General features: G+C 41.0%; 1 protein-coding gene and 1 long non-coding RNA gene across 5 annotated transcripts in view; both read right to left on the reverse strand.

The window, feature by feature from the left end:
* The window catches only part of LOC110404922, a 28,484-nt gene extending 15,125 nt beyond the window's left edge, over nucleotides 1-13,359 (reverse strand). The window contains exons 1-2 of the long non-coding RNA XR_002442569.1: nucleotides 13,081-13,359; nucleotides 12,081-12,205 (exon numbers count right to left, since the gene is read on the reverse strand). This is a non-coding gene — a long non-coding RNA (uncharacterized LOC110404922). The remainder of the gene's footprint in view (nucleotides 1-12,080; nucleotides 12,206-13,080) is intronic.
* FAM19A4 (family with sequence similarity 19 member A4, C-C motif chemokine like) overlaps nucleotides 13,754-25,609 on the reverse strand; it is a 52,977-nt gene continuing 41,121 nt past the window's right edge. For 3 of the 4 annotated variants that reach the window (XM_021409705.1, XM_021409708.1, XM_021409709.1), the window contains 2 exons: nucleotides 20,667-20,791; nucleotides 13,754-17,087 (listed from right to left, as the gene is read on the reverse strand). In XM_021409705.1, the coding sequence (XP_021265380.1) occupies nucleotides 17,076-17,087; nucleotides 20,667-20,791 (137 nt within the window). In that variant the 3' untranslated portion in view covers nucleotides 13,754-17,075. The remainder of the gene's footprint in view (nucleotides 17,088-20,666; nucleotides 20,792-25,609) is intronic. The other variant, XM_021409707.1, reaches the window with a different exon arrangement.

Raw genomic sequence — 25,609 nt, forward strand, 5'->3', positions numbered from 1 at the left:
AGGGAAGGAAAAAAGGACTCTAATGTTCTAATAGCTGACTACAAGATCAGAGCCAATCATACAAGCCAGGATTTCAGTTTGGATGTTGTATTTGGTCTTGTTTACATCAATGAGATATGACTCAATGGTATTTTTGACTCTTGAAAAGACAGTCCTTTTCACCTTTGCTTCTTCTCACCAAAAACTCTCAGGTCATTCCCATTTTGAAACCCGCATCATTATCTGGATTTTCTCATGAGGCAGATAAAAATATAGATATAATAAAAACTAGAATCACAATGTATGAAAGAGATCAATGACTTTCCTGCCTGCTAAAAGTCAGAAAAGAATAAAATACTCTTCTACAAGTAGAAGTAAACAATACCTCTTCCAAAATAAATAAATAAATAGACAAACAGGATTCAATATATTAAGAAAAAAAATAGAAAAAAAATGCCTTCAAAGGTCTTCTTCCAACAATCAATAGTTTCTTAAAGCTTTTCAAAAATTCCTCCTTGACTTTGAACATCCCTGCATGCATTCCTCTCTTATCACTCCCTCCTACCTGCCAATGGTATCACATGGGCCAACGCCCCATGTTCCAGACAGAGAGGATATCACCCATGCCACAGCACAGGCAGCTGTGCTGTAGTTGTTCTCATGGCTACCATCACCTTTGCCATACTGGCTCAGTCTGCAGCTTTTGATGCAAAAATCAAAGAAGCTAGTAATAACAATTTGTACCAGAAGTAGACTCTTCATCCTCAACACAGTTACTATCGCTGGTCATCAGCCGACTCAAGTGGAGTCAGGTTCTGCTCTCCCCTCCTTGAACAGCCCACAGGCATTCACATAATCCCTTCTTCTCTCTATTAATTGTGGAGGATGATTAGGAGAGACATAGAGGTGCTGCAAGCTTGGCTGCCAACAGTCTGCAGTGACAGTCAGAGTTCTCGTCCTCCACAGACACAACCATTGACACTAACAGCACGCCAGAACACCTCCAGGAAATTAGCTCTTGGAGAGGAGCAGATGGCTTGAACTGAATCCAAGTGAGGCTGAAGTGAACGAATCCAAGCACAGCCAAAATGAGGGTCCAGAAGAGGGATTTAAAAAAAATAAAAAAAATAAAAAAAATAAACTCATGGAAACATCATCTTCCCCTTCATGGAGAAGCATGCTGCCCACGTTTGCCAAAGCTGTGCCTTGAGTCTGACACTTGGCAAACTCCGGCTGCTTGGGTTGCATCATTAGTCCCTGAACATGTAACTTCTGGGATGTATTATAATAACTCAATGTGTTTTGAAACTCAGCTTGGGAATGGTACACCAGCTCCAGCTGGTTGGAAATGGGGAACAACTGCTTTTTCTCTGGTTCACATAGCCAAGGGCATATCTGATTTGCAATCAAGTCTTTCCCAGAGTTCTCTGTCAGCATCTGATGCCAGCTTAGGGCCCTGCTCCCATTTTTCAGAGCAATTAGTGTCTTAAGACCCAACTACATAAAAGGCGGAATTTTCATCCATGAACCCTCATGGTAACAGTGCTCCTATGAGAGGCCGTAAAGCTCAGACCAAAGCTTCTAGGAGAGCTGTGAAGAAAACAGGCCCTTTTTATCAATAGCTCCGAAGTATTTTTCTTATGGAGATGAGGTAAATCCAGATTCTGGTACACTTCAGACACAATTTTTTTGAGGTGGATTTATTTCATAATTTAATCCTACCACTCAGATAACTGTTACATTCCCAAACTTTTCTCAGTTTTCTCACCTGTTACTGATAACCTGCCACAATTTTCTACTCCCATGTGGAGAAGCGGAAGTGGTTCTGTGAAGTCCAGGGAGGCTGTGGATGCCCCCTCCCTGGAAGCATTCAAGGCCAGGCTGGATGGGGCTTTGAGCAATCTGGTCTAGAGGGAGGTGTCCTTGCCTATAGCAGGTGGGTTGGAACTAGATAATCTTAAAGGTCCTTTCCAACCCAAACCATTCTATGACTCTATGATTTTAAGTCCATTGGAGTCTTAATACCTCAGTCGATCTTGCCCATGTACAAATGGTTCAGCAGTTAAATACCCTCACAGGAATAAAGGAAAAGGAAGGTTTATTTGCAGTGAAAAAAAAACTGAAAGAAGTTTGGTTTTCAAGTGCCTCACCTTCTTAAGAATTACAAGAGGACACTCTTTTGTAGATGGACATGATCGGATACACCACTGGTGTGCCAACCTTCAGGAACCGGATTATTTCACAAGGCTGTGGCTTCAGCCATTCTCCTCCTCTGTTGCTCCCCTCTACAGAACACTCCCCTCCTGCTGATGTTTTTCAGCACTGAGCCCTGTTAGTGGTGAAAGAGATTATCTTGTTGTTCCCACCAATCTCCCCGGCATCAGTTGTTAAAAACACACTCAGAGCGGCACAGGCAACCCCCTCACATCCATCATATTCTGCCCCTACACAGACAAGATTAAAGACCTTTCAGTAATTAAAGATGGAGGGATGTCACTGAGAGGTACAGGCGAGCTGGGGAAGGTGGGTTATCCAAGTGACACATCTATGATTCTCTCCTCTTTTCTGACCCCTTGTTCTGAAGGCTACTGTTTTGTAAATCAAGATTAATGAGAAGAACAGCACTTAAGTGCACCTGATCATAAATCTGGGAGAGTTAGTACACTCTCTGACAAGATTAATATATTTTATATCTGACACTGTCTGTATAATGCCCCGTGTTCAATTTATTACCAGCGCAGACCTGCAAGTGGAGCATGGATTTACTTCCAGTGCCACTTGTGCTTTCTCAAAGCATTTCATGGACAATCTTACATTCATTTACATCCCTCTTGAGGTTATTTTTGTTATGAAAAAAAAATCTTTTCCTTTTAATATAATTCTAGCATAATTATACACAAAACATGTTGGCAAAAAGCCACTGATGACTGCTGCTGTTATTCAGATCGGGAGGACAACAGGTGGGGAACTTTTTAAGGAAACATATCAGTAAATGCCAATTCACCTAAATCAAAACATTTCGTAGTTAAAGGGTGATTTAAAAACCTGTCACTTAGAAAAAAATTGCAATCTGCTTAAGCTACTCTTTAATTTGTTTTTACTTGAAACGGACCATTTAGAGAACTGCTTGCTTTCTCTGAAATGTAAAGTGATCAGGAGATAATTCTTTTAAGTTTAAAAAGGTTCGGTTCAAACTGCAGTAACCACAATTTACCGAAACATTTTTCTTTTTCCTCCTCTGAGACTCCCAAGGCTGATGAATTAAAACTGTTGAGATTTTTGTGAGTCCTTTTGCCTAATTTGGGACAACAATATTTTTCAGATCTCAAATTCCTTATAGTTTAGGAAAGCAAGCCCCATTCAGCCATAACCAATACCCAAACTCTACAAGGTACCATAACCACTTGGGATAATTCCTTAGCAGGTCTTCAGGCATCAGGAAGTTCTTGACCACTGTCAGAGAACATGCTGATGAACAGTTTCTTAAGTTGTCTCCTTGGTGGGCTAAAAACACCTAGGGCTGGCTTTAGACATCGCAGGTTAAATCCCTTTGTGCAATGGCTGCATCAAGAACTGCAAAACTTTGGTACAAAACTATCAAAGATAATACAATCTAACAGATCCTAGACAGTGGGCAAGGAGAAATGGGTCTCAGTCACATAGAACTAACTCCTCATCTGTCACTTCCTCCCTATTTATTTCCCTGTCCTGCTCCCGTGGGTCCAGCAAACCACCCCAGGAGCAATGGGAAAAGGAAGGGCTAGCAGCACACCTCCTCCCACAGCCAGTCCCACCCTCCAGGACTCCCTCACAGCCATACATGCCAGACAAATAGCTCTCGTGCCCTCCTGAATCAAGTTCAGAACCAGCAGAGGTCCCCAACTTTTATTCCTTCAGGGAGCAACATATGGGCACAGATCATCGAGCTTTCAAAATGCTCTTCTAATTCACATCAGAAATTCAGTGGCTGACATATGCCATGAGAAATATGAGCATGATGGAAGCTGACTGCACTACCCAAGTTTCTCTTTCAAGGCTCATCCCTGTTCATAGCTCCCATAGCTCCTTACACACTTTGATTCCTCTGCGCACGCAGCCACCTTCTGCACCAGTTCCTGCCCTCTGCTGCAACATTTCCTAGGTCGGCACCCTACCAAAAGTTTGCTTCTTATTATAATTTCTTACTCTTCAGTACCACTGTCACCTCCTCCCACCACACCATATGTTCCCCATCTCTTCCCCGCTGAGCAGCCTCTGCTATGTGCAATCTGACAGCTGAAGTGACCTCCCCTCCTCAGTCCCTCTGAGCACTCAGTGCTGCAGTCAGTCCTCTGCTCTCCTCAGGATCCAGACCCACACCTGAGCACCAGGGTAACGGCATGGTCTCGCTCCCAGACTTGATTCACTCCATCACCTAGAGGTACACTGGGACACAGAGTCTCCTGTTATTTGGTGACAGGTGCTTAACACAGGGCCTCACATCTGAGTCAGGACTCGGAGAGCTAAACCTGCTGCCCCCCATTCCTTGTGACCAGCCACTTCTAAAGCACTTGGCACCAGCACCACCAAAAGGCTTCTGACGTTGGATGAGCTCTCAAAGAGATTCACAGCACAAGTTCAGGATTTTGCCTGTCAACAAACCACGTGCTCCCTGTACGTGCCCACGACTAACACAAAGCAAAGTCAAGTCTTCTAATCTTCCCTGCTATAAAACAGCCAGCAATCAGAGCCTTATTAGCAGATAATGATTTACTTTCTACCCACCAGCTATTTGCAAAGATCATCCACTCTCCCTGTCTGAAGTACCATCAGGGTTTCTCCATAACTCTACTCCATTTATCAATATAGGGATTTGCACTGTAAACAGGACAGCTGCATTACTGAGTCTAATTATACCCTGAGAAGACAAAGCACCGTGTGCCCACACACTGCACGGGAATTAGAAGTACAGGTAGAAGAGAAGAGAGGCTTTTAATTAAACAATGTCAGTTACCTTTCACAGAAAGCCTACAATTTAATTTAGACACACAAGCAGGAAGAGCAGTAGGTCAAGCACCTTCCCCATCTTGTGAACTTCAGGCCCAGTGACTGCCAAACGCAGCACAATCATTTCTGCCCACCTGCCTCACATTTAGAAGTACTTCATCCTTTTTTTTGGCTTTCTTTCCTTTAATTAGGAGCAAGAAAAAGGTTGTAGTGACTCCATAGCATGTCAGATTTAATCTGCATAAGACCCCATCACATGTTGGAGGTGTGTGTGGCAGCAGTTTTTAATAAAGGCTTACAGAATACACCTGCTGTGGTTGAAATATTGCAAGCTTTTCCCAGCTCCAGGAGGCCTGCATTAGGTCACGTTTGACTCCAGCATTTATAACTTATCAACCTTTGGAGTCAGGATGCAATATGAAGCACTGTGATGATGCCAGCTGATTTCAATTGCCAAAAAAGTGATCAGGTTGTTTGCACGAAACTAGGTAAGTGTTTGTCTCCATGGCTGCTCCAAAGATGGGCAGGAGTTCTTTGTCCCAGATAATGCTTTGTTTTGTTCCCAGATGTCATTGGATAATGACTTTTATGCCAACAAGTTAATTGCAAGAGCAAAGCAATGCAAAAAATATTCAGATCCATAGTCACATGTCTCCTACAATTGCTTCAAATTTAATGCAATGAGCTCGGTCTTTTACAAAGAAAGCTTGCAGGTGCCATGGAAAATACACACTTGGAGGATAGCCATCCCACAGCCAGCTGGCTTTCTAATTCTCCCCTTTGCTTACCTCACTCCTCTCTTGCATCACTTGCAGGAGGTGGGATACGGGGTCGGTCGCTTCCTCCATTGGATCAGCACACCCCAAAGCTCACAGCACATGCCTCTGACTGGTGCTGGGGCAGGAAGGATACTGTACTCCCACCAGCTGAAGCAGCCCTACATGGTGTGGGCAGAGCCAGGATTACAAGGGCTGACAAAGCACCTGCACGCTCTCCTACAGGTGTGAGGAGCCTCCTACTAGTGAATCTGTCTCATTGCCTGGTTTTGAGGTCATTTTAATGAAGAAAAGCTTGTCACAGACCATAATTGGCATGTGCAGCTCCCCAGCTCCTTTCAACAGCCCTTCCAAATACCAAGCCACAACCAGCAAAAGAGCAATTAGACCGCTTCACCTGGGCATCCTGAGCACAGGGGCTGCAGAGCTGTACCTTGTGCCTGTCCAAGAATGCCTGGGAAACATATGTCTTTGGATTGTTAGACATCTCCTTTTGACTAAATCGTTTGTCAGCTCATCACTTGCAGCTGCCAGTGTACACCAGACTATTTACAGCATCCAAGCCGTTCCCATTCTAATGGTACACAATAGAAGAGAAAGGCATACTGGAAATACACAGAGTGGTGACAAGTGTTAATAGGGCTGCTATCCTGCTTTAAAGCAATTCTATTAACACATTATACTGCAGCTGAGGGTAATTATTTCCAAGGGAAATGGGTTTTGTGACCATGACCCATGGTAGGCTCTCATAATGGTGATTAAATTCACATGTGACTAATATACATAAGACATTAACTGAAGTTTGAGGATTTATTAAGATCTGCAGAGACATCTGCAGGGCCACAGAAGACAGTCTCCTTGAGGTGGAGAAGCAAAACAAAGTGAGAAAAGCTTATGTTGGCCCATCAAACTAAATTACTGATTTTCAGTAGTATGTCTTAAAGAGGCACCTTTGCAGATTTAACATTTCATTCAGCTAGGGAATGAAAATAAAAGGGTTCTGGCTGCTTATAATTTGTTATAAAATATTTCACCTTCAGTTAACACAACTTCAATTTACCACTGAAGATCAAGCTAATTTGGAAACACAGGGAACAGGAAGGAAATAAATACGGAGCGCTAAGATTCACAGCATCTCGTCTGTCATGGTCTTCTTCCTTACTGCTCCATGATGGCAGCCCAAGGCTCTGCCTCTCAGTACTTCCCTGGCACACAAAGGAGCAAAGCAGTGGTAGATAAAGGATACTCTACTCTTCTCTGGTAGTATCCCCCTGGCTAAGCTAGTGCTGGAGTTATATGAGCCAGGGGAAGGTCACTGCTGCTGCAAAATCCCCACCTCTGCCCCTCCCTCCAGACCATGGGCTCAGCATTGCATTCTGATCTGTCTGCATTTACCACAGTCCAAATCAGTCTCATCATGGGGTATCAGAGGGCAAACAGCAGAAGTGATAATGCAAGTTATGCCGTGTCTGCCACAGCATTAGAACGTAAAAGCCTTTCCAGCTTCATAAAATAAATCCTTCCACAGATTTCCACCGTGACACGGTATGATCTCTACAGATAAATGAGAGCAATGCCATCAAGGTAACTGTTTCCCACACGCTCTGAGGTCCGCTGTGCCGTGTCAGCATGGCATCTGGCTGCAGCTGGGGAGCATTTGGCAGACCTTGAGCCGTGCTTGATGGGAAGCAATGCTGCAGCACCTGTCTGCAGCAACCAACCAGGAACACTGCTACAAAGAGCTTCCTCCTCTGCACAACAACCTGAATGTGCCTGAAGAATGAAAGATGCTATTCTGAAAGAGAAAAAAAAAGTTCTTATCCAATTCTGTCCCTGCAACAGCAGTGCAGGAGACTTGAACAAATCTCTCTCCACTTTCTTTTCCATGACTTCGTATCATACATAAGAGAGGAAGGGAAAAAGAGGACAGAAGTGAGGAAAATTTGGATCTGTATTGTGGGTAGAATGAGTATAAACATAGCTTTTACCACCCAGCCAGGCCTTTGACTGCGCATCCCATCATGCCTCGTGGTTGTAGCACACAGTCAATATTTGACAGACAGGTTGGCAAAGCTCCTCACATCTTCCATCCCCGACGTACTGAGCACAGATCAGAGCTGCAGACAGCCGGGCAGCGTGGCGGTCTGCTTCTCCCTTGGCCCTGTGCCTCAGGGACAGAACAGGAACAGCCAAGGTTTCTTAGTCCACGCTGTCATAGGCAGCAAGGCAGAGAGAGATGTAATTGCTTTCAAACATTGATTGAAATCCTATCGGCTCCATCATTCATGCAGATGTTCTATGTGATAAATGCGCACACTGAGATGGCCGGTGTATTTAAAGGACTGTCTGTACTTACTCAACCATTTTGTCATTCTCCGGGTGCAACACAGTTTGCAAGTGGATCTCAGACTCATTGCAGGACTCTGATTAACTGCAGGACCAAACCCACTGCTTCTCTCGGGCAGGTGACACCTTCTCCCTTACTCTCCTGTCTGGCCACTCCCCAAAATCAACTGAGAGCCCTTCAGGCAGAAGCAACATTGAATGGGTTGGGAAGAGTTGGGTTCCCAAGAGTTGGGAAGGGGCCAGTTTTGTTGGTGCAGAGGAGGGTTGGTTTGCTATGAATTAGCTCTTTTGGGAAAGGGCTTTCTGAAACTGTGAGGGGAAAGAAAAGGAAAATATTCCATCCCTTCATAAGGTCCAGTGTTTGGAATTATAACACTGCTCATACAACTGCAACAGAGGGCTTCGGGAGCGCAATGCTCTTCAGGTGCTTTTTAGAATAAAAATGACATCTAATAAGCAATTTCTCCATCACACATCAGGACTTTTATGGACTTAAGAGAGAAAAATAGAAAGGATTGACTCTACTATTCATCAAACATTGATTTTCCCTACATTTCAGGATATAGTGGATCATACCTCAGAATGTACTGTGCTATAGTAGAAAAAGTTAAGAAGGGAAAGTATTTGGTTTATCATTTCAGAGGCTATTTATTGAGCAGGGAGAACATCTTTGGCAGGCTCAGCATTGTCATTCCTTCAAAAAAAACACTCTGGAATCTCCAAAGCAATCCTTGGACTGACTCTCCTAAGGTAAAAATGCGTAACTATTGTTGGAGAGTCCGGGTAATGTTCCTGACTCGATTTCAGAGTTTATCTGACAGAATGTAATTCTAAATACATACGGATCACCAGATCAATGGCCTGGGAACATAACTGTGTTGAAATATTCTTGACACAGTGGACATTAATGGCTTGTGAGAGGCCCATAGGGTCTATCCCATCAATGCAGCTGCAGCAATTCAACAGACTGTAGCATCTCTGAAATTGCTATCAGCCCATTAAACCATAGGTCTGCAAATGTACATCTCTCTAAAGGAGGAGCAAAGCCTGATTTGGTCTGACAGACTGAAACAACCTCATCAGAGCTATTAACTAAAACCCCTTCAAAGGTGCTTATGAGGGCTTTAGATCCCACTCCTTTTACACATCCTGACTGCAGAACTCCAGTGCAATGCTTGAATGGACAGACCAAGATTTCATTTATGAAAAAGCATCAACACAAAACACAACCTCCCCACACAGCCCAAACAACCTTCTCAATTCATGATCATCAGGGCATTCTCCCAAAGGGATAACGTCCACAAGGGCTTGAATTTGTAATATCATTGATCATTCCAGAGCTTTGCTCTGATGTAGAGGATAACTGGGTTTGAAATAGCCAGGCCTCCTTCCTCAGCCAGGAGCAAAGACCAGCAGCTATAGTTTTCTGTTTTCATCCAGTTTGAGCCTGTCATTTTTTGCTGCTTCCCGTTTTCTCCCTGCTCTTCCAAACACTCCTTTTCTTGCCTCTGCCCCTGCCCATGTGCAACGTTCTTGGTGGACGGAGCAGAGGGATGAAGCCTGAGAGGCAAATGTTTGGGAAAGGAGTGGCCAAAGCTATGAAAAGTCACAGTGCTGACCGCAGCTTGGTGTCCTGGGACCCACAAGGGCTACACCAACTCATGCCTGACCTGTCTCAGCAGCCAATCACTTGCCCCCTGCACATTCACAGAACTCCATTCCTCAACACTGCCTCTCAGGAAAGGATCCCAGGGTGATGAACTGCTGTTGTGGTGAGGAAGATAAGCTGGTGGGTGAGTAAATGGAGAAAGAGCAAGGGCACGAGGCAACAAAGGCACAACCATGAGAACCAGGATTATAGCCAACTCACATTAAGAGTGTTTCTCTGCAGATATTTTTGGATGAAACTTTTCTAAAATGAGAGCTAAAATATTGAAGCATTCACCATTGCTAAGCACACTGTATCACAAGTGCAGTTCTATGAGCAGAGTCCCAAAAGATACCATCAACAGCTCAACATTTCTTCTTTGTGCATCAGCTCCAAAACTATTTTGTTGCTAGGCTTAATTTTCAGTTGGAGGGGGTGAGGGAGAAGAAAAGAAAAAAAAAAGAAAAAAACCTCAATAAAAAAAGTGCAAATATTTACATGCTGCACAAAAGAAAGTTCCGTTTTTGGCAGGGTTACCCCAATCTAATTAAAAACAGTGCTTGTCACACTTTGAAAATTAACTGTCTTCACACAGGGTAAGCACTGTCACTTGGAGAGGTCACAATAAATTACTTATAAACAAGAAAAAAAATTAAATTAATTCCTTTTCTAAGTACCAAGCTCTACAAGCCCAATTAAAGAGCAAAAATTAGCGTCCTGAAGTGAGTCGGAGATGTTTCCCACTTGCAGAACAGAAGTCTGTGTGTTTAAGGGAGCAACAAAACACATTTGGGAAAGAGGTGGAAAGCACAGAATGAATAATATAAAAGATGAGAAGCAAGATTTTATGCAAATGTATTACGAATACCAATGCACCCTACCACTAGAACAGTGAGAGTATCTTTATAGTGGAAACTGGGGGATTGACTTTCTTGTCATTCACTGCCAAAAATCAATGCAAAGCATCCTTTTCTCACGACGCTGATACAATTCATAAATTATTAACCTGAGTCTTTTGTAAAAAGTTCCTGTTTACAAGGTTACTCTGTAAGTTAAAATGTTTGTTTCCCATCAGGTCTCTACTGTAAAGCATCTGTGGGTAGATTTACATGATGAAGTTGATAGATTTGTATTTTGGCAGTACATCTGTCATCTTCGCTTCGTGTGTCAAGAGGTCAGGTGCGCACTTGGTGGTATCAGGTGGCTCATTAGTGTCCTGTGGGATACGCTACCTTGTCTGCTTTACTTTAAGTGTCAAAAAATGTTATTTTTAGCCCTTCCTGCAGGAATTCACACCCCCTTTGTGATTGTTTACATTTTCCTACCGTCAGAAGATTAGAAAGAATTTGCAGCACATACACGGAGAAAAACATGCAGGTGCGCAGCACCATGTGAAAGAAAAGCTCAGTTCCTCCGCTCCTTCACACACACCCCATCGACCTGCTTTGCTAAGGGTGCGAGTGCCCTTGTGGCATGTGAAATACAGGACTGGAATACATAGTTAGGCACTCAGCACAGCCATGTGGTGGCTAACCCACAGGCTTGTGAAATAGTCCAGAATTGAATGAAGTTGCCTCGCCAAAGACTAGTTGAAAGTAGCAGTGCCGCTCTTTTACTCTCCCTGCGACGTTCCACACGGATTTGTTAACGCTTCTGTTGTCTGTGGGCACATCTTCAAAAGACAGACTAGAGAACATCATTGTGCATTCATTCAGACTCGTGTGAACTCATTGACTCTAAGAGTTTCGTATGAAACCAAGTGAGTGCAGATTCTAGTCCTGCGAATGCTAGTGTTGTTTTACAAAGCACCTATTTTATTTTGCAGGGACTTAGAGTAATGTATTTTGCATTGATTTTACCACTGTAGTAGATTGCTTTCCAGGCCAATTAATTTAAAGGGTAAGCAAACAGCTGACGGTTTTGCTTGCAAATCACTTGTTCTAGTGAATTTTAAGCAATGGGCTTATTTGTTAAAAACACAGTAAAAGAAAAAAAAATGTCATCATGATTCTGTAAACTGGAGTCATTCAAAGCATGACTTTGGGCGGATCTACATCCTATTATACAGCAGATAAATTGATTGCATGCATAATTTTTTAATTATCTTTTAGGCTACTTTTCCACTGCTACAATATTCCTCACCTCTTTCTAATGGCAGCAGATAGACAATATTTTAGATGCTCCTTTAAAGTGCAGGAAAATTATTTTTCCAATTATTTCAAATCTTTTCATACTCAGGAATATGAAGGCTACAGGTCAATTGTCCTTGAAAAGTCTATTAAGTAATAAACCTCTATATAGAGAACATGGAGTATCTTGAGGTGAAGTTATCTTTCCAACATTACCTTGTTACTCTTCCAGCTCCACGTAGAGATCATTTGTGCGATGGGATGGAGCTTGCCCCTCTCCTTGCTTTCTTTTTGTACCCGAACCAAACTTTCCTCAGAAGACTGAGCGAAAAGATTCTTGGCTGGAAGGCATTTATGCAAAAAAATTCCCTGATTATTCAAATTAAGAGAAATTAAAATAAAAAATAAAGAAGAAAAAAGAAAGAAAAAAAAAAGAAGTACGCCCACCCACAACCTTGAATCACAGAGAGAACAAATAAGGATTCTATAGCTAAGAGCCATGTGAGTGGGCTTAGCAAACCTTCACCCAATGCATACATTAAAGAGAAGAAGGGATACAAGATTCCTACAGTCTGCAAGCTTTTGTGTAAATAACTTTACTAATCTGTGCAATCTCATGCCAGTATAGATTGCCATGAAGTGAAACATAACTTCAGTGGGTAGACAAAATATTTGTGTTTCAGTTCCACAGCTGAGAAGTCTCGGATGACTCAGTACCAAGATCTAAGTGGAAAGAGTCAGTTCTGGAAAATTTCACTTGCAAAGACAAAATCCTCTCATACCCTACATGAAGAAGTCACCGCTAGTGCTGGATGGTCCAATGTCCCTAAATATCCAGTGTTCCTACCACTACAGGCAGGCACAATACAGGTTACTGCAGAGGCAGAAAACTGTAAATGAAACAGTGAGTACGTCTTGAAAAGTGACAGCCTTCCAGCTAGAATCTTCACGGGAGTCACAGCTTCCTTTCTTAACTTAGCAGACTACAAGCATGCACAGTATGCACTTCAGGTTAAGGCCAGCATCTTGTTAAGATGCGCTATTTAACCACTTGTGATCTGACCAGGCCCATAGATACCTCCTAAAATAAAAAAAAAAAACTTGTATTGGCTAGGTGATAAATAAACCACCTTTTAAAATTATCTAAAAAATCCCGCTTTTAGAAAGGGGCTTTAGTTTCTGAATTAAGTTCACTGAAGTGGAAATGAGTACATACTCCCCGTCCTCATGTTTTCCAAGCAGTGAGAATCCCTGCAGCCATAACCATCAAGAAAACATCCTCGTGAGCTCAGAGAGGCTCTCCACAACCAACACATTCCAAATCCCAAGGTGAGCCGATCCATTCCGAATCTGCCCGGAATTACTGTCACAATGCAGTACTTTGGGACTCTGCGCTGTGAAAAGCAGTCCTTAAAACCACATTACAACAGCTTACAGGCAATTATTTATCCTAAATAGTTAAAAGTTTCTTACAGGATCATCTATATTTCAGTAAATACAGCAGCATCTCTTGCTGTGACAGAAGCCTTGACTGCCTTACCTCAGGGGCTGCTCGGTCTGCAAGCAAACTACTATTCTTTAAAGACATTTTCTATTGTAGTAGGTTTGTTATGCACTAACGCTTTGAAAAAAATTACAGCAAATGTAAAAAATTTATTCACTCTCTTCAGGTACCAATTCTAACAGAAATCCTTGAAGATAACAGACTTAGAGGAAAATGGAATAAAATCCATCATGGATTTAACAGAGTTGTAAGACGCAAGAGAAACCTTGCAAGGATTTCTATTAAGATAATTTATTTTCCAGATAAAGAAAATGCCATGAATCTAGTTTGACCTACATATCAACGCATATATCTTCTTCTATATATTTATTTTGATACCGCAGAGATTTCCCTGTCTAATTGAGGAAGATAAGGACAACGGTAAGGAACTCACTGAACAGTGAACTATGGCACCTTCTGTCCAAGATGGGATACGATGGACATCCTCTTCAGTCAGTCCTGGGATCGCTCAGCTGTGGCTCTGCCACGAGGTGCACAGAAGTGCTCAGCACAGGGACAGGCAGCACCTTGTGACCTCAGCGTGGGAGAGTAACACTGGGCGACGTTCAGCAGCAAAACTTCCAGGTCATGAACTGAGGCAGAACTGGTAAGAACGCACACTGTCAGCAAGAAGGTCTGAGCTGAAAAGAAGCAAGCCTAGAATAGCAGTGAATAGCAGTTTGTCTACTGAAACGTCAAATCAGTGGAGGAAAATACAACAGGGTCATACTAATGAGGGGAGAAAAGAGCAGAGTTAAGTGAGATACAGGTATAATCAGGACGTAAATTAGTTCAGCCCGCTTATCAGAATAGTATTTTATCCAAGGAGTGAGTGTCTGCAGTGGTCTTTTGTTAGAAACTGTATGGCAAAACTTTGCAATTTTAGGACAGAGGGAAGAGATCAGTCTCCCAACCAGACTGCAGGAGGCAATGCTGTCCTGAACAAAAACCTGGACACAACAACCCACACGTTGTAGCCCCACAGATGCTTAATGGTGGGAAATAAGGAGAGATTGCCAGCATGCTGCTCACAAATGCTGCTCTTCTAGAAGCAGATATGCAGAAACTAAGCCACTTCCACAGAGAACACACGACAAATCTGGGATGCTGATCTCTTCTACTAGCAGAGCCTCTGGCAAAGGCTTTAATTTTGCAATCATTCAGCAGAAGGGCAATACTGGTGTCAGATGCCAGACAATGGCATTAGAGGAAACAGCAATCCTCCAAAAAGACACAGGTATCTATTACAGCGTTTGTGCAGTGAGTCAGAAAAGGCTGTAAATCATCCCAAGATCCTCAGGAACGAAGATTCTTCAGAAATACAAAATCTTTGTCATCAGCGGAGGATCTAGGAAGGAAGTCATTCATGTGGGATGCGTTTCATAATCCCATGCTATCAAGCTCTAGTTTTCCCTTTCCCCAGGGACACTGAGTGCCCTTTCCAGGCAGGTGTTGTAAGGCCTGTCATGTACCTCTTTTATGCTCCCCACAAGAAAAGCTTAGTCAGATGTCATAAGGTTTGGGTCGGTTCTCAGCTCTGCCACAAATCCAGAGTATGAGCTCTGGGAAATAGTTATTCTTTGTATTTGTATTTTTTATCAGAAAAAGAAAAGTAGTAACTTTTCTCTAAAATTCTCATTTATGCACATAGATCAGAACATCTCAGCAATGGTTTTTACTATGCTTTTATGTACAGAAATTAGCAAAGTAAATAAATACCAATTTTGGGCTAACGTACAAACAGTAAACAAAAAAACAATTTCACTGATGATATCCTTGAATAGATAAAGGCAGAAAAAAATAGAAATTGGAAAATTGAAACAATGGAAATTCCGAATACTAGTAATGTAGAACTCATTAGAGAAAGCAGAGTCTGCTAGGTAGAATCACAGTTTAGCTGTCCAAGGATAGAGCAGAACATTTCTTTTTCACTTATCACCAATTACAATGGCCACTATGATCCCAGCTGTAATCAAATGCATAACCAAAAGTGGGGTAAACCAGGGAAATCAGAAGGAAAAGAACACAGGGCCAGACCTTCCCCCACTAACTTCTGTGGAATTATCTGGCTGAAAACTCACACTCACCCCAGCAAACCAAAAGCTAGAAAAGCTAAACACCATTATTCTGAACAGCTTCACACAGTTGATGGTATCTTCCCCACAAAGTTGAAAGCGTACGCACAATGATCTAAATTAATACAACATACTTATTTTTTCTTTTTTTTCTTTTCTTTTCTGGCTATATAAAAATTAGATTTACATTATTACCCTCATATTTACATAAAGCATAACAAAGAGTTCAGTAGCTGGGTCAGCGGCAGTTCATCTGCAAGATATCCATCTGCATCATTGCATTTTAGTCAGTTTTAATGCATCTTAAGTCCAAAATGATATACTGGGGATCAGCCTGGCTACAGCTTCACTTCTACTTTACTGTTCTATTTATGAAGACTGATGACAAAAAACTGCAACAGGCAAATAAGAAAAACAGTATGAAATGCATCTACAATAATATGGAACAATTATGTGTCACCAAATGTAATCACTTGGAAATTCAGTCTGTCAAAGAACTGGACATTTAATTATTATAATCAGTCTAAACAAGAACTAATTGAAAGCGAAGATTCACTTTTATCTAGAATTTTGCTCATGAATTTTAAGTATGTTACCTATTAGGATATAACCAAAGCTATGAAAATCCGAACAAATTACTCTCCTTCCAGTAAGCCCTCCTTATGCAGTACAAGCATGCTCGCTTTTTTTCTTTTTTCTTTCTTCTTTTTTTTTTTTTTTGAGGCATCTGAATGCATATTTCTAGCTAATGGCTAAATTCTTTTCCATATCTAGATTCAAAGAGGCAAGGGATACATATACTTTGCTATTCCCCTAGAGAATGGATTTATTTTAGGACAGCAAAAACTATATCTACTTTCAAATTTTGTCTCTTTCTCATGCTTCCCTGCCATCACTTATGAATGTAAAAATTAAAGTACCTATAACTACCTAAGGAAATAAATTTAATTGCACAGATATAACCAAAGTATGCCCTACAATAATCATTACTAATTTATAAGTGCCATCTTCTCACTTTCTAACAACCTTGATAGTTACTAAATCACAGCTGAAAACACACTAATATGTTATTTACTAACACTGTCCTGTCGGCTAACTCAGCATTGGGATCAGCATTGTATTTTTCTGTTGCACTGTGAGGAGCACCTCAGACAAACCCATAATGGATCCAATGTAAGAATTTTCTTTCTATGGTATCCTAGGTTAATTTCATAATCCAAACTCATTTGAAGCAATTTTATATATCCCAGCATCGCAAAGAAAGTTTTGTCCTTGATGTACTGCAGAAGTTCAGATTTGTGCTTCTATGAATTGCTGCCAGGTGTCAGAAGCTGGAGAATCCAAGGTGCAATTCAGGTAGAACCAAATCCCCTCGTGTTTTCTCACCAAATTAAACATGTATTGTTCTGTACAGCAAAATCCAGGTTCAGGAACTGCAGCCACAGTTGAAAGAAGAGTTGTCCTTTCCATGAAGTAATTTCGCAAGTTCAATGAATGAAGTCAATAGCACCCTCACAAAATAGGGTCTCTAACAGCCAAGCAACACAGTTGCACATGCCGTTGTTCCAGTAGGACTCACAGGTTTATTCTTTGCTACCGTGTTACCTACAAAAGAGGAAGACACAGTTACCTACATGGAATCCTTCCAGTGAGGATTATAAAACATCCTCCATTGCAGAAAAGAATACATCACAAATAAACTAGCCCCAGCCAAACCTACATGACCCACCCAGAAATAAAATCTATACGCAAACATTAATTACACTGTTATCCAAAGTATAAAGAAGATTTGCAGATGAAGAAATGGCTGCTTGCCATTAAACAGCCACCAACACCGCATGGAAATATTCTTCTGCTTCATTTAGCTTAGCATCATTTGCAACACCGATGCCTACAGCACCAGTGTACCACTTACATCCCCAGGAACCATTCATGCAAAGAGTCCATTCCCAGCAGCCCCTCTTATGGAAGGGAAGTACAGATCACAGAGAACATCATGTGCAGGATGGATGAACTGCTCTAGCAGCTGTGGTCACTTCTGGATAGCACTTCCCCCACAGGATCCCGTGGTCTCTTCCCCTTATTACACTATGCACACTCCATCAGGTGTGTTAGGGATGTATGTGCAAGCCTTAATGCATGCACACAGCGCTAAGCAAACCCAGTGGGTTTGTCTGCACAGTGAGAAGGGTCACATCAGATTTCCCACCCTGCAGATGGGTAAGAGCAAGGCAGCCTGCAAAGAGGAAGCTTTGTCAGCTCTGCTCTGTAGTGTCTAGACATGTTATAAAGCTTAACAAACACGTTGTACAGTTTTTATTTCCCTCCCCATAGTAACTAGTTTAAATACAAGCCCTTCTGCTTTTCATGTATTTAATGTCCCACTCAGCTACCACCTATACATTTAAATACTGAGTAGCATTAGGAGTCTCTCCATGCTTCATACACTTCAAGTCACTCTAATATTTTCAAATAAGATAGAAGACTTAAAAGTGATTACTTGGCATTTCCTCTCTCGGTGTATAATTAACCTGAGGAACTCACTGTCCCAACTAGCACTGATCCCAAAGTCTCAGTAAGCTTTAAAAATTGATTAGAAATTTAAATGGTAATGAGATCCTCTTTGCTACATAACATAGAAAAAAAATTAGTATCGAATGGATCTCAACACTCATGTTTTAGATATAAGCCAACTACAAAACTGGAAGAATTTCATACACAGGTACATTTTCTCTAACGGCCCCAAAAGGTTTTGCTGTGTCTTTCCTATTTGAGTATCCCAGCACTGAGCCACACAGGCTGCTGTATGGTTTGGAGTACTGGTCATAGGACAGCCCTCTATTTGTGCTGAGTTTTAATTATGCATTTAATACGTACTTTGCAGACAGAGCTGAGCTTGGGCAATTGTTTTGTTCATTTTTAAAATAATAAAAAAAAAAAGTTGCATCATACATTTCCCTCTAACAAGAGGTTTTTCTTCCCATTCCTTTCCGCTTGCTTTCCAATTCAATATTGTATGTGCCACAAGCTTCTGCTCAGAATCTGAAGAGACCATTATTCACTATATTTGTGCAACAACTGTACCTTAGTAGATAGAGAAAATCACCCACGAGACATGCAAAATATATACAGAGGAAACATGGATGTGCTCTTTAAGGCAGTCTGCTACTGGCCTGCTCCCTTCTCTAACATGGCCAATCACTAGTAAAGCTCAGGACTCCTTTCAGTAAGATGCATAACCATTAACTTCATTATTCATATCTATATTTATGTTGCTGCAGAACCAGGATCTCCCTTATGCTGTTGCTAAGCATATGCACAATAAAGCACAGCCCTACCTTAACGTGTTTAAGTCTAAAATAACGAAGTGCAGCAAAAGAAAAGCAAAATCATGCAAGAAAAAACAGTCGAGCAGCTCTCATATCGATAATACAGCAGAACAAGTCACATCTAAGCACAAGTGCCAGTCCTTTGCTTATCCTTTCAATTAAATACCCCTTAAAGTAATCTCCTACGGTGATAAAAATCAATGCAAAAAACATTACTCCACATCCCAGCAAAGCAGAGGACAAGTTTAATGAAATAACATTTGTTGTCATATTGCTACACTTTGCCCTCTGTTAGACTCACACAAACTCACTGGACTTGACGAATTTGCACAGGTCTAATTGCAGGCAGAATGATTTGTCCCACTCTAGCTTTATAAAGGCATCCCTAAACTCATCAGAACGCATTGCCAAATTCTGTAGTTTGCTAGTTGCAGTTTTTGTCATGGATAATAAAATAAATGATCCATGCCAAATTTGCCCTTCTATAAGTAAACTCCCACTGACTCAGGCTGCCTCTTTTCACTGTTTAAGAGCAAGAGTCATAAGCCCAGGCTATGTTATATGTCTTGTGGTCAGTTGATCTCACTGAGCTGAAGGCAGCTGTTCACAGGAAGGAAGAGATAACTGCATGAATGAAGACCGGATGCTCCAGCTGTCAATGCCATAGATGTTGTTATCTTATTCAACTCCTACTTGGCCTGTCTCACCCTTCTGTGTGATGCCACCACACTATCCCTTATTTACATATGAGCAGCTGAAGTCAATGCCTATGAAAAAATTCAAAGGCTGAGGGTAATTTATACCTTTCAGTAACTCCTCTGACTGAGCAGTGGGGTTGGACATTATGACCTCTGGATCCCCCTTCCAACCCAAACCATTCTGTGATCATTAAAACAGGAATAGAGGTTTTCTGACTTTTCTGGTCAGATTTCTCCTGTGAACTTCCCACCACGGAATGTGTATGTCTGGGCTCTGGACCACTGGACTCACTCCACAGCTGCCCAAAGCCATCTAATTTTCTCTTTCATCCAGAATTAGTAAGCGTTTTGCTCCTTAAAATAGCCATTATTAAACAGCATTTGGTGTCAGTATTTGCTTATTAATTCAGACTGTTACCTAATCATCAATATTCATTTCCATTTAGAAGAGGCTGTAAAGGAAAAAGCTAAGCATATGTCTTTGCTGCTATTGCTTGCTGAAAGCTCATGTTTTATGTTATATTTAGACATGAAGTTCACTATGACTTGTTGAACTTCAATGCACTGAACTCATTTTAGATTGTTAAGCAGACAGAGAACACGATATTTTCTTTCTGCTGGCCATTAATTAAGAAATAGGATGGCACAGCAAAGCTTATTTTAAAAACAGGCTGTCTCCATGATGGCCTGTAATTAGAAATTATCAGAACCAGCTTGATTTCCACTGGTGCTCAGTGTCCCACAGTTCCAGTGACGTCAGTACAAATTCTGAACTCCAAAGGTTAGTTACTTCATTCCAAAGCTAAAGGGGCTTTCCAGTAGTGCAAGAACATAACTTCAGATAACTTTACACCTTGGATCTAGGTACTCAGTATGCAAATAGAATAATAGATCCTAGAACATGATTATCCCACTACACCGATCGCAGCTGAATCATTTCTTTGGTTTGACTCCAACATCCAGTAACTAAACTGGGCTGGGAGCTAAGGAGCAGTTCTTACCCAGCATTTTCCTACCTGAAAACAACTGCATTAATGACTGCTTTCCAGAACACTGAGGAGTCCAGCACTGGTGCTCATAACCACAAATGCAATGAAATAAGCAAATGCCACCAGCAGACTGCTATCTATATTTAAACAGGCGATCTCTGTACTTGCCTTTGTGGTTTTGACTTTATTTCCACTGCTGCAAGACCACCCTGAATAGTCTGGTAGTACCTTACAGTCCTCTCCATCCAAACAGGGGTTCATATGACACCACCACTTCTGCAGGACAATAGAAGCTTGAAAAAGAAATGGGAAAGAGAAACAGAATACAATCTTTTCTTAATACTGTTGTTTTTTGTAGGTAGGTTGCCTGCATGCTGTTCAGCTGTTTGATCACAAAAGGTAGAACCCACACTTACTGTTCTAGTAGCTTATCACACTGATCATGTTTGAGCTGAAGAGGTGGCTAAAAACCTTCACCAGCACACAGAGGATTAATGGCATACAGACCAGCACTAGCAGAGAGTGATCTGGCCTCTGGAAGTGCCTTTCCTCCTCTGCTGACTATGGAGGTGGCATTCCTCCTTCATTTACACGCTTTAGCAAAGAACCTGCTTTAAGGTGGTAGGAAACTAAGGCTAAGGTAGAAACTAAGGCTTCTTGTTTAATTCAGATATGCATATGTAAGACTGGACAAAGAAATGCCAGTTTCTCCCTCCACTGAGTGAGAAAATAGAACTGCACAGAAGTAAGCATGTGAAGTCCGTCAGTAAATAGTGCAAATAAGGACATGAAAGCCATGGGAAAGCATTAGATTATTAACTAAAAATCTACTTGCAGTTACACTGCCAGTTTTGCAATATGTTTAGCAAGGCTTCAGAAGCACACTAACTGTGCAAATTTAATAATTTTCTACCCTTAAGCCAATTTTTGTTAATGAGATCATGCTTGTTATTTTTATACCCATAGTCGTGACTTTTTAATACTGCTGGTAACAGATACATTTTCCCAAAAACTAATGCAAACTTCCACATGCATTTCTCAGTTTTGCATTGTTCACAGGATTCATCAAATCCCAGAACATGATTTTAAAAAGTATCAGTTTGTAATCGCACACAAACTAAATTGGATTGCAAAATAAAATATGGTTGGGAATGCTGATGTAGTTAGTCTGCATTATTCTGCTGCATGCACGCAATATTGAAGTCTATGCTTTAAAAGATAGCACATCCAAGAGAGATGAACAAAAATAATTTAGTCTAATTGTTGTAAAGCACTTTTTTTTTCCTTCTAATTTCAAGGTAGATTCATATCTCTGCAACCTTCAAATTAGAGTGACAAGCAGGGGATATTGCTCAAACGCTCATTCAATTTCTTTTGTTTTGCGCTTTCACTCTAAGGCTCGTGAAGAGCACTATGAAAAATGTATTTCTGAAACACCAGTTTAGCTTCTATAAATGATTCTTTCACTCTCCTAACGTTATAAAATGAATGCATGATTCCTGTCACCAGCTTTTTCATCCTGGATCATTTGCTTTGATGCTGATTGATTGCTGATGAAATGGATGAAACTTGCTTATGCTTCTCTAAGAGGTGAGGGATCGCTTCCACTCCAGACAAATAGTCCAGCAGTTTATTTCATATCTTTGCTACTTTCTAAATTTTATTCAATTTCCATACCACATTAATTTCTGATAAACGTAACCAGTTCAAGAAGGTTTGACTCAAGAAGACTGAGGGCATTTGCAGGGACCCCTGCACGAGATCCTGGTAGTAAGCTAGCTGCATCTCCAGAGCTCTGCTTCAGAGCTAGCAAGCGCTGCTGGGAGCCCTGGCTACCACATTACACAGCTCTGCACAGTGCTGTTGCAAGCATGGATGCATTGACATAAGGGTTTGCCTGCACTCGGACATGTGAACCTGCTTTCATATTATAGTGCTACCTTAAAAACTTAAGTTCAGCTTCAGACATTGAAAACAACCTCCCTCTCACTCAGCTGTCTCTTCAGGTGCCTAGAATTCCTGGTACCTCAGACATCATGATAACTCCTAAGATCCAATCTTTTTCAGATTGGCTTGAGCACAATACGTTCTAAGACTGCAGAAAGTGCACCAAGCACTGCAGGTTTTATTTACCAATGCAACCTGCATTAACCTGATTCTAACAACTTATTAAAAAAGGCACGCGCTGACTGCCCAAAATTGCAACACAAGAATGGGTTCACACAGTATCTTGAACAACAGTGACCACGTAGCTTCCTGGTCCATGAAACGTGGGCCACGTACAAAAGACAATGAATCAGACCCATCACTCCCAGCAGTACCATCTTCCATTAAAATAAGAAGGGATATGAAAAGGAAACTGTGGAGTCAGCCTAACTCAAACAAGCTCTTCAATAGCCTGCCTAGTTCACCTTCTGTTCACCTCCTGTTTAGACACTTTCAGAGAAAATGACTCCTACCCTTCTGTTGTTTGATTTCTATTCTGTGCAGACATCTTTCTTCCGATTAATGGAAAGACTGTGAAATACCTAATGCAGGTCTCATTCTATTAACTTTCAGCAAATCCCTAGTTCTTTGCTGTAATGCACTAATTCTTATATCCATTTTATGTCCAATTTCTTAGTAGTTCTAATGTCCATTCTGCTGTCTATATATCCTAAATGGCTGTGGCTGTTTGTGTCAAACACACTGCTGAGATTAGTCTATTAAAATTCTCCATCAGATGCTTAGGTTTATCTTCAGAGCAAGAGTCCTTTAACTATTGCTGTCCTTGTAACCGTGTGACTCTGTAGGACGTAAAAGTTTCTACTTTTCAGACTGAGGCACTCTTGGGGAGGTTTCAGCAGATGACTTTTCTAAGAAACGAGAGCAGCTAGGTCACACTCATACACAACCACCCTAATGAAGGGAAAGGAAAATGCCTGAGTTTGAAATTTGCCAGTCAATTTGCTGGTGGTTACCCTACCAGAAATAAATCTTCTGCTGACATCGCTCCCTAGATGATGCAACTCCATGGAAACAGTAGATTCATAGAGATTAAGGCCAAAAGGTGCCAATACATCATCTTGTCTTGCCTCATGCAATTCACTGTGTTGTGCCCTCAGTTGCGTTTGGTTACATTGTCTTCCAAGCCATTCTGGCACAGGTGAAGAAAGTAACTTCTCCAATTGACATTTTCCACAACAATTAAACAATCTCAGCATGAAACACACAGCTTTAGTTTTTTCTCTTTAAACCTCTTCTGTTGCACTTTCCTCTCCTACATTACAGCACCTGGTAGTAATCATCATTTTCTCCCTGTGAAGGTATTGAATGTGCTGCAATCAAGTAACTTTTCAATCTTCTGCTTGATAAGCTGAGCTGATTCAACTTCTTCAGTTTCTCGATGCAATGCATTTGTCTTTATTAACACAGTTTTTTCAAACAGGTTCAACTTCTTGCAATACAGGACTATGCCATGTGACTGCCTTGGGCTCGTCATTAGTTACTCCTTTGATCCACCAGATGAAATCCATACATTTTTTTGTCAGGAGATTCTACATAAGCTTTCAGGTCACTGCTGAAAATGCTGCAGAGGGACAGATGTAGCACTGTGAAATCCCAGTAGGTACGTGCCATTTCACAACTACCTCCTACTGATGACTGCATGGAGATACGTGGTTTTGAGGTATGCTTGGTCACTGACACTGAGCAGTACACGTATGCAGTATTATGTTCTATGGTTTAAAGTTGAAGGGATTACAGAAAGTTTATTTAATGATTTCTTTGTATTCTACTTAAACAAATCCATATTATCTGTAGTCATGACAAAAACAGATGTCTTTCCTACCTCACTGGATTAAGCTTTCCATATAAATTTTCAGTATTCATTCTATTGTGTTTCCTTTTCTTCTTTGAATACTGACACAGCATTAGCATCCTTTTGAGTTCTCAAGTATCCTGAAATACATCCAGACACAGTGGGAAGGGAATCTTCTCAGCCATTTGTACTTTTATCTGTTTGCTACCTATTGATTTTTTGTTTTCTTGTTTCTCTATGGTCTCTTCCCTTCACTCTCTAATCCAGTTGGGCTTTCAGCCAGAACCGTACTTTTTCTTTATTGTGTTTCTTTGACCCTATAGAAAACCTTTAATTATTTAATCCCCAAATCTCAGTGCTTTTCCTCAAAAATTCTAGGGCTAACCGACTTCACTGGATGGAAAATGATTTGGCTAGTGATGATTTACTTAGAGGCATTTAAAGCACTTTGCTTCTCTCCAGACAAAACTTATTAATGTTTTATCTCCTTGGCAGTAGCTGTTAGACAAGCTGGAATTGCTTACTAAAGATGTTAATTTCCACAAAGAAAATGGATAAAAACAAAATCTCATTATGACTATTTTAAAAGTAACTGTTGATCATTGACAGAAGAATGAGTTGACCTTTGTTAAGCAAAATTTTCTATAGCTGCAATCAAAGTAGTATAGGTACAACTCAAGGCAGGGTATATAGGCTGTATGGTATGCTTTCTAAGTATATTTAATTACTTTTTTTTGTATGTTCTGTTTTTCTCCTGAGTTTAGTGGCTCAATTCATCTACAGCAACATTTCTCAAAGCAGCAAGTTAGCATGTATGGAAGGTGGGAAAAAAAGAAGAAAAAATACAGAAAAACAAGGCGTGCCTGTGTACAGAAGTAATAGCCTTGCTTTTCTTGTTTGCCAATACTTGCCAATAGCTTTCAGAACTAAGTTCAAATACACAGATTAGAGTTTCTTGTTAGCTGCATCCAAAATACTATTATCTGAGTGGGAAGAAAGTAAATGAGTATGTCAATGTGGGCAAGGGATTACAGAAATATCATGACCCAAAGACTTCTTGCTCTATACTCTCATTTAGGCTATGACAAGCAATTTTACTCTGCTTGTGAAAACACTATTGAATATCCCAGACTATAACATTGATTTTACCCTTTATATTCTTCTTTTCAGATTAACTAATCTGACTTCTGCTGCTACCAGTGTTTAAAGTTTCTGCAATGAATGATGCTGTAGAAATGCAAAGCACTCTATAAATGTTAGTTAGGCCCCACAACACTGTAGGTATTATTATACCACACTGAAAAGAAATGGC

This window comes from Numida meleagris, chromosome 11 (genome assembly GCF_002078875.1).
Source record: "Numida meleagris isolate 19003 breed g44 Domestic line chromosome 11, NumMel1.0, whole genome shotgun sequence".
Taxonomy (NCBI): Eukaryota; Metazoa; Chordata; class Aves; order Galliformes; family Numididae; genus Numida; species Numida meleagris.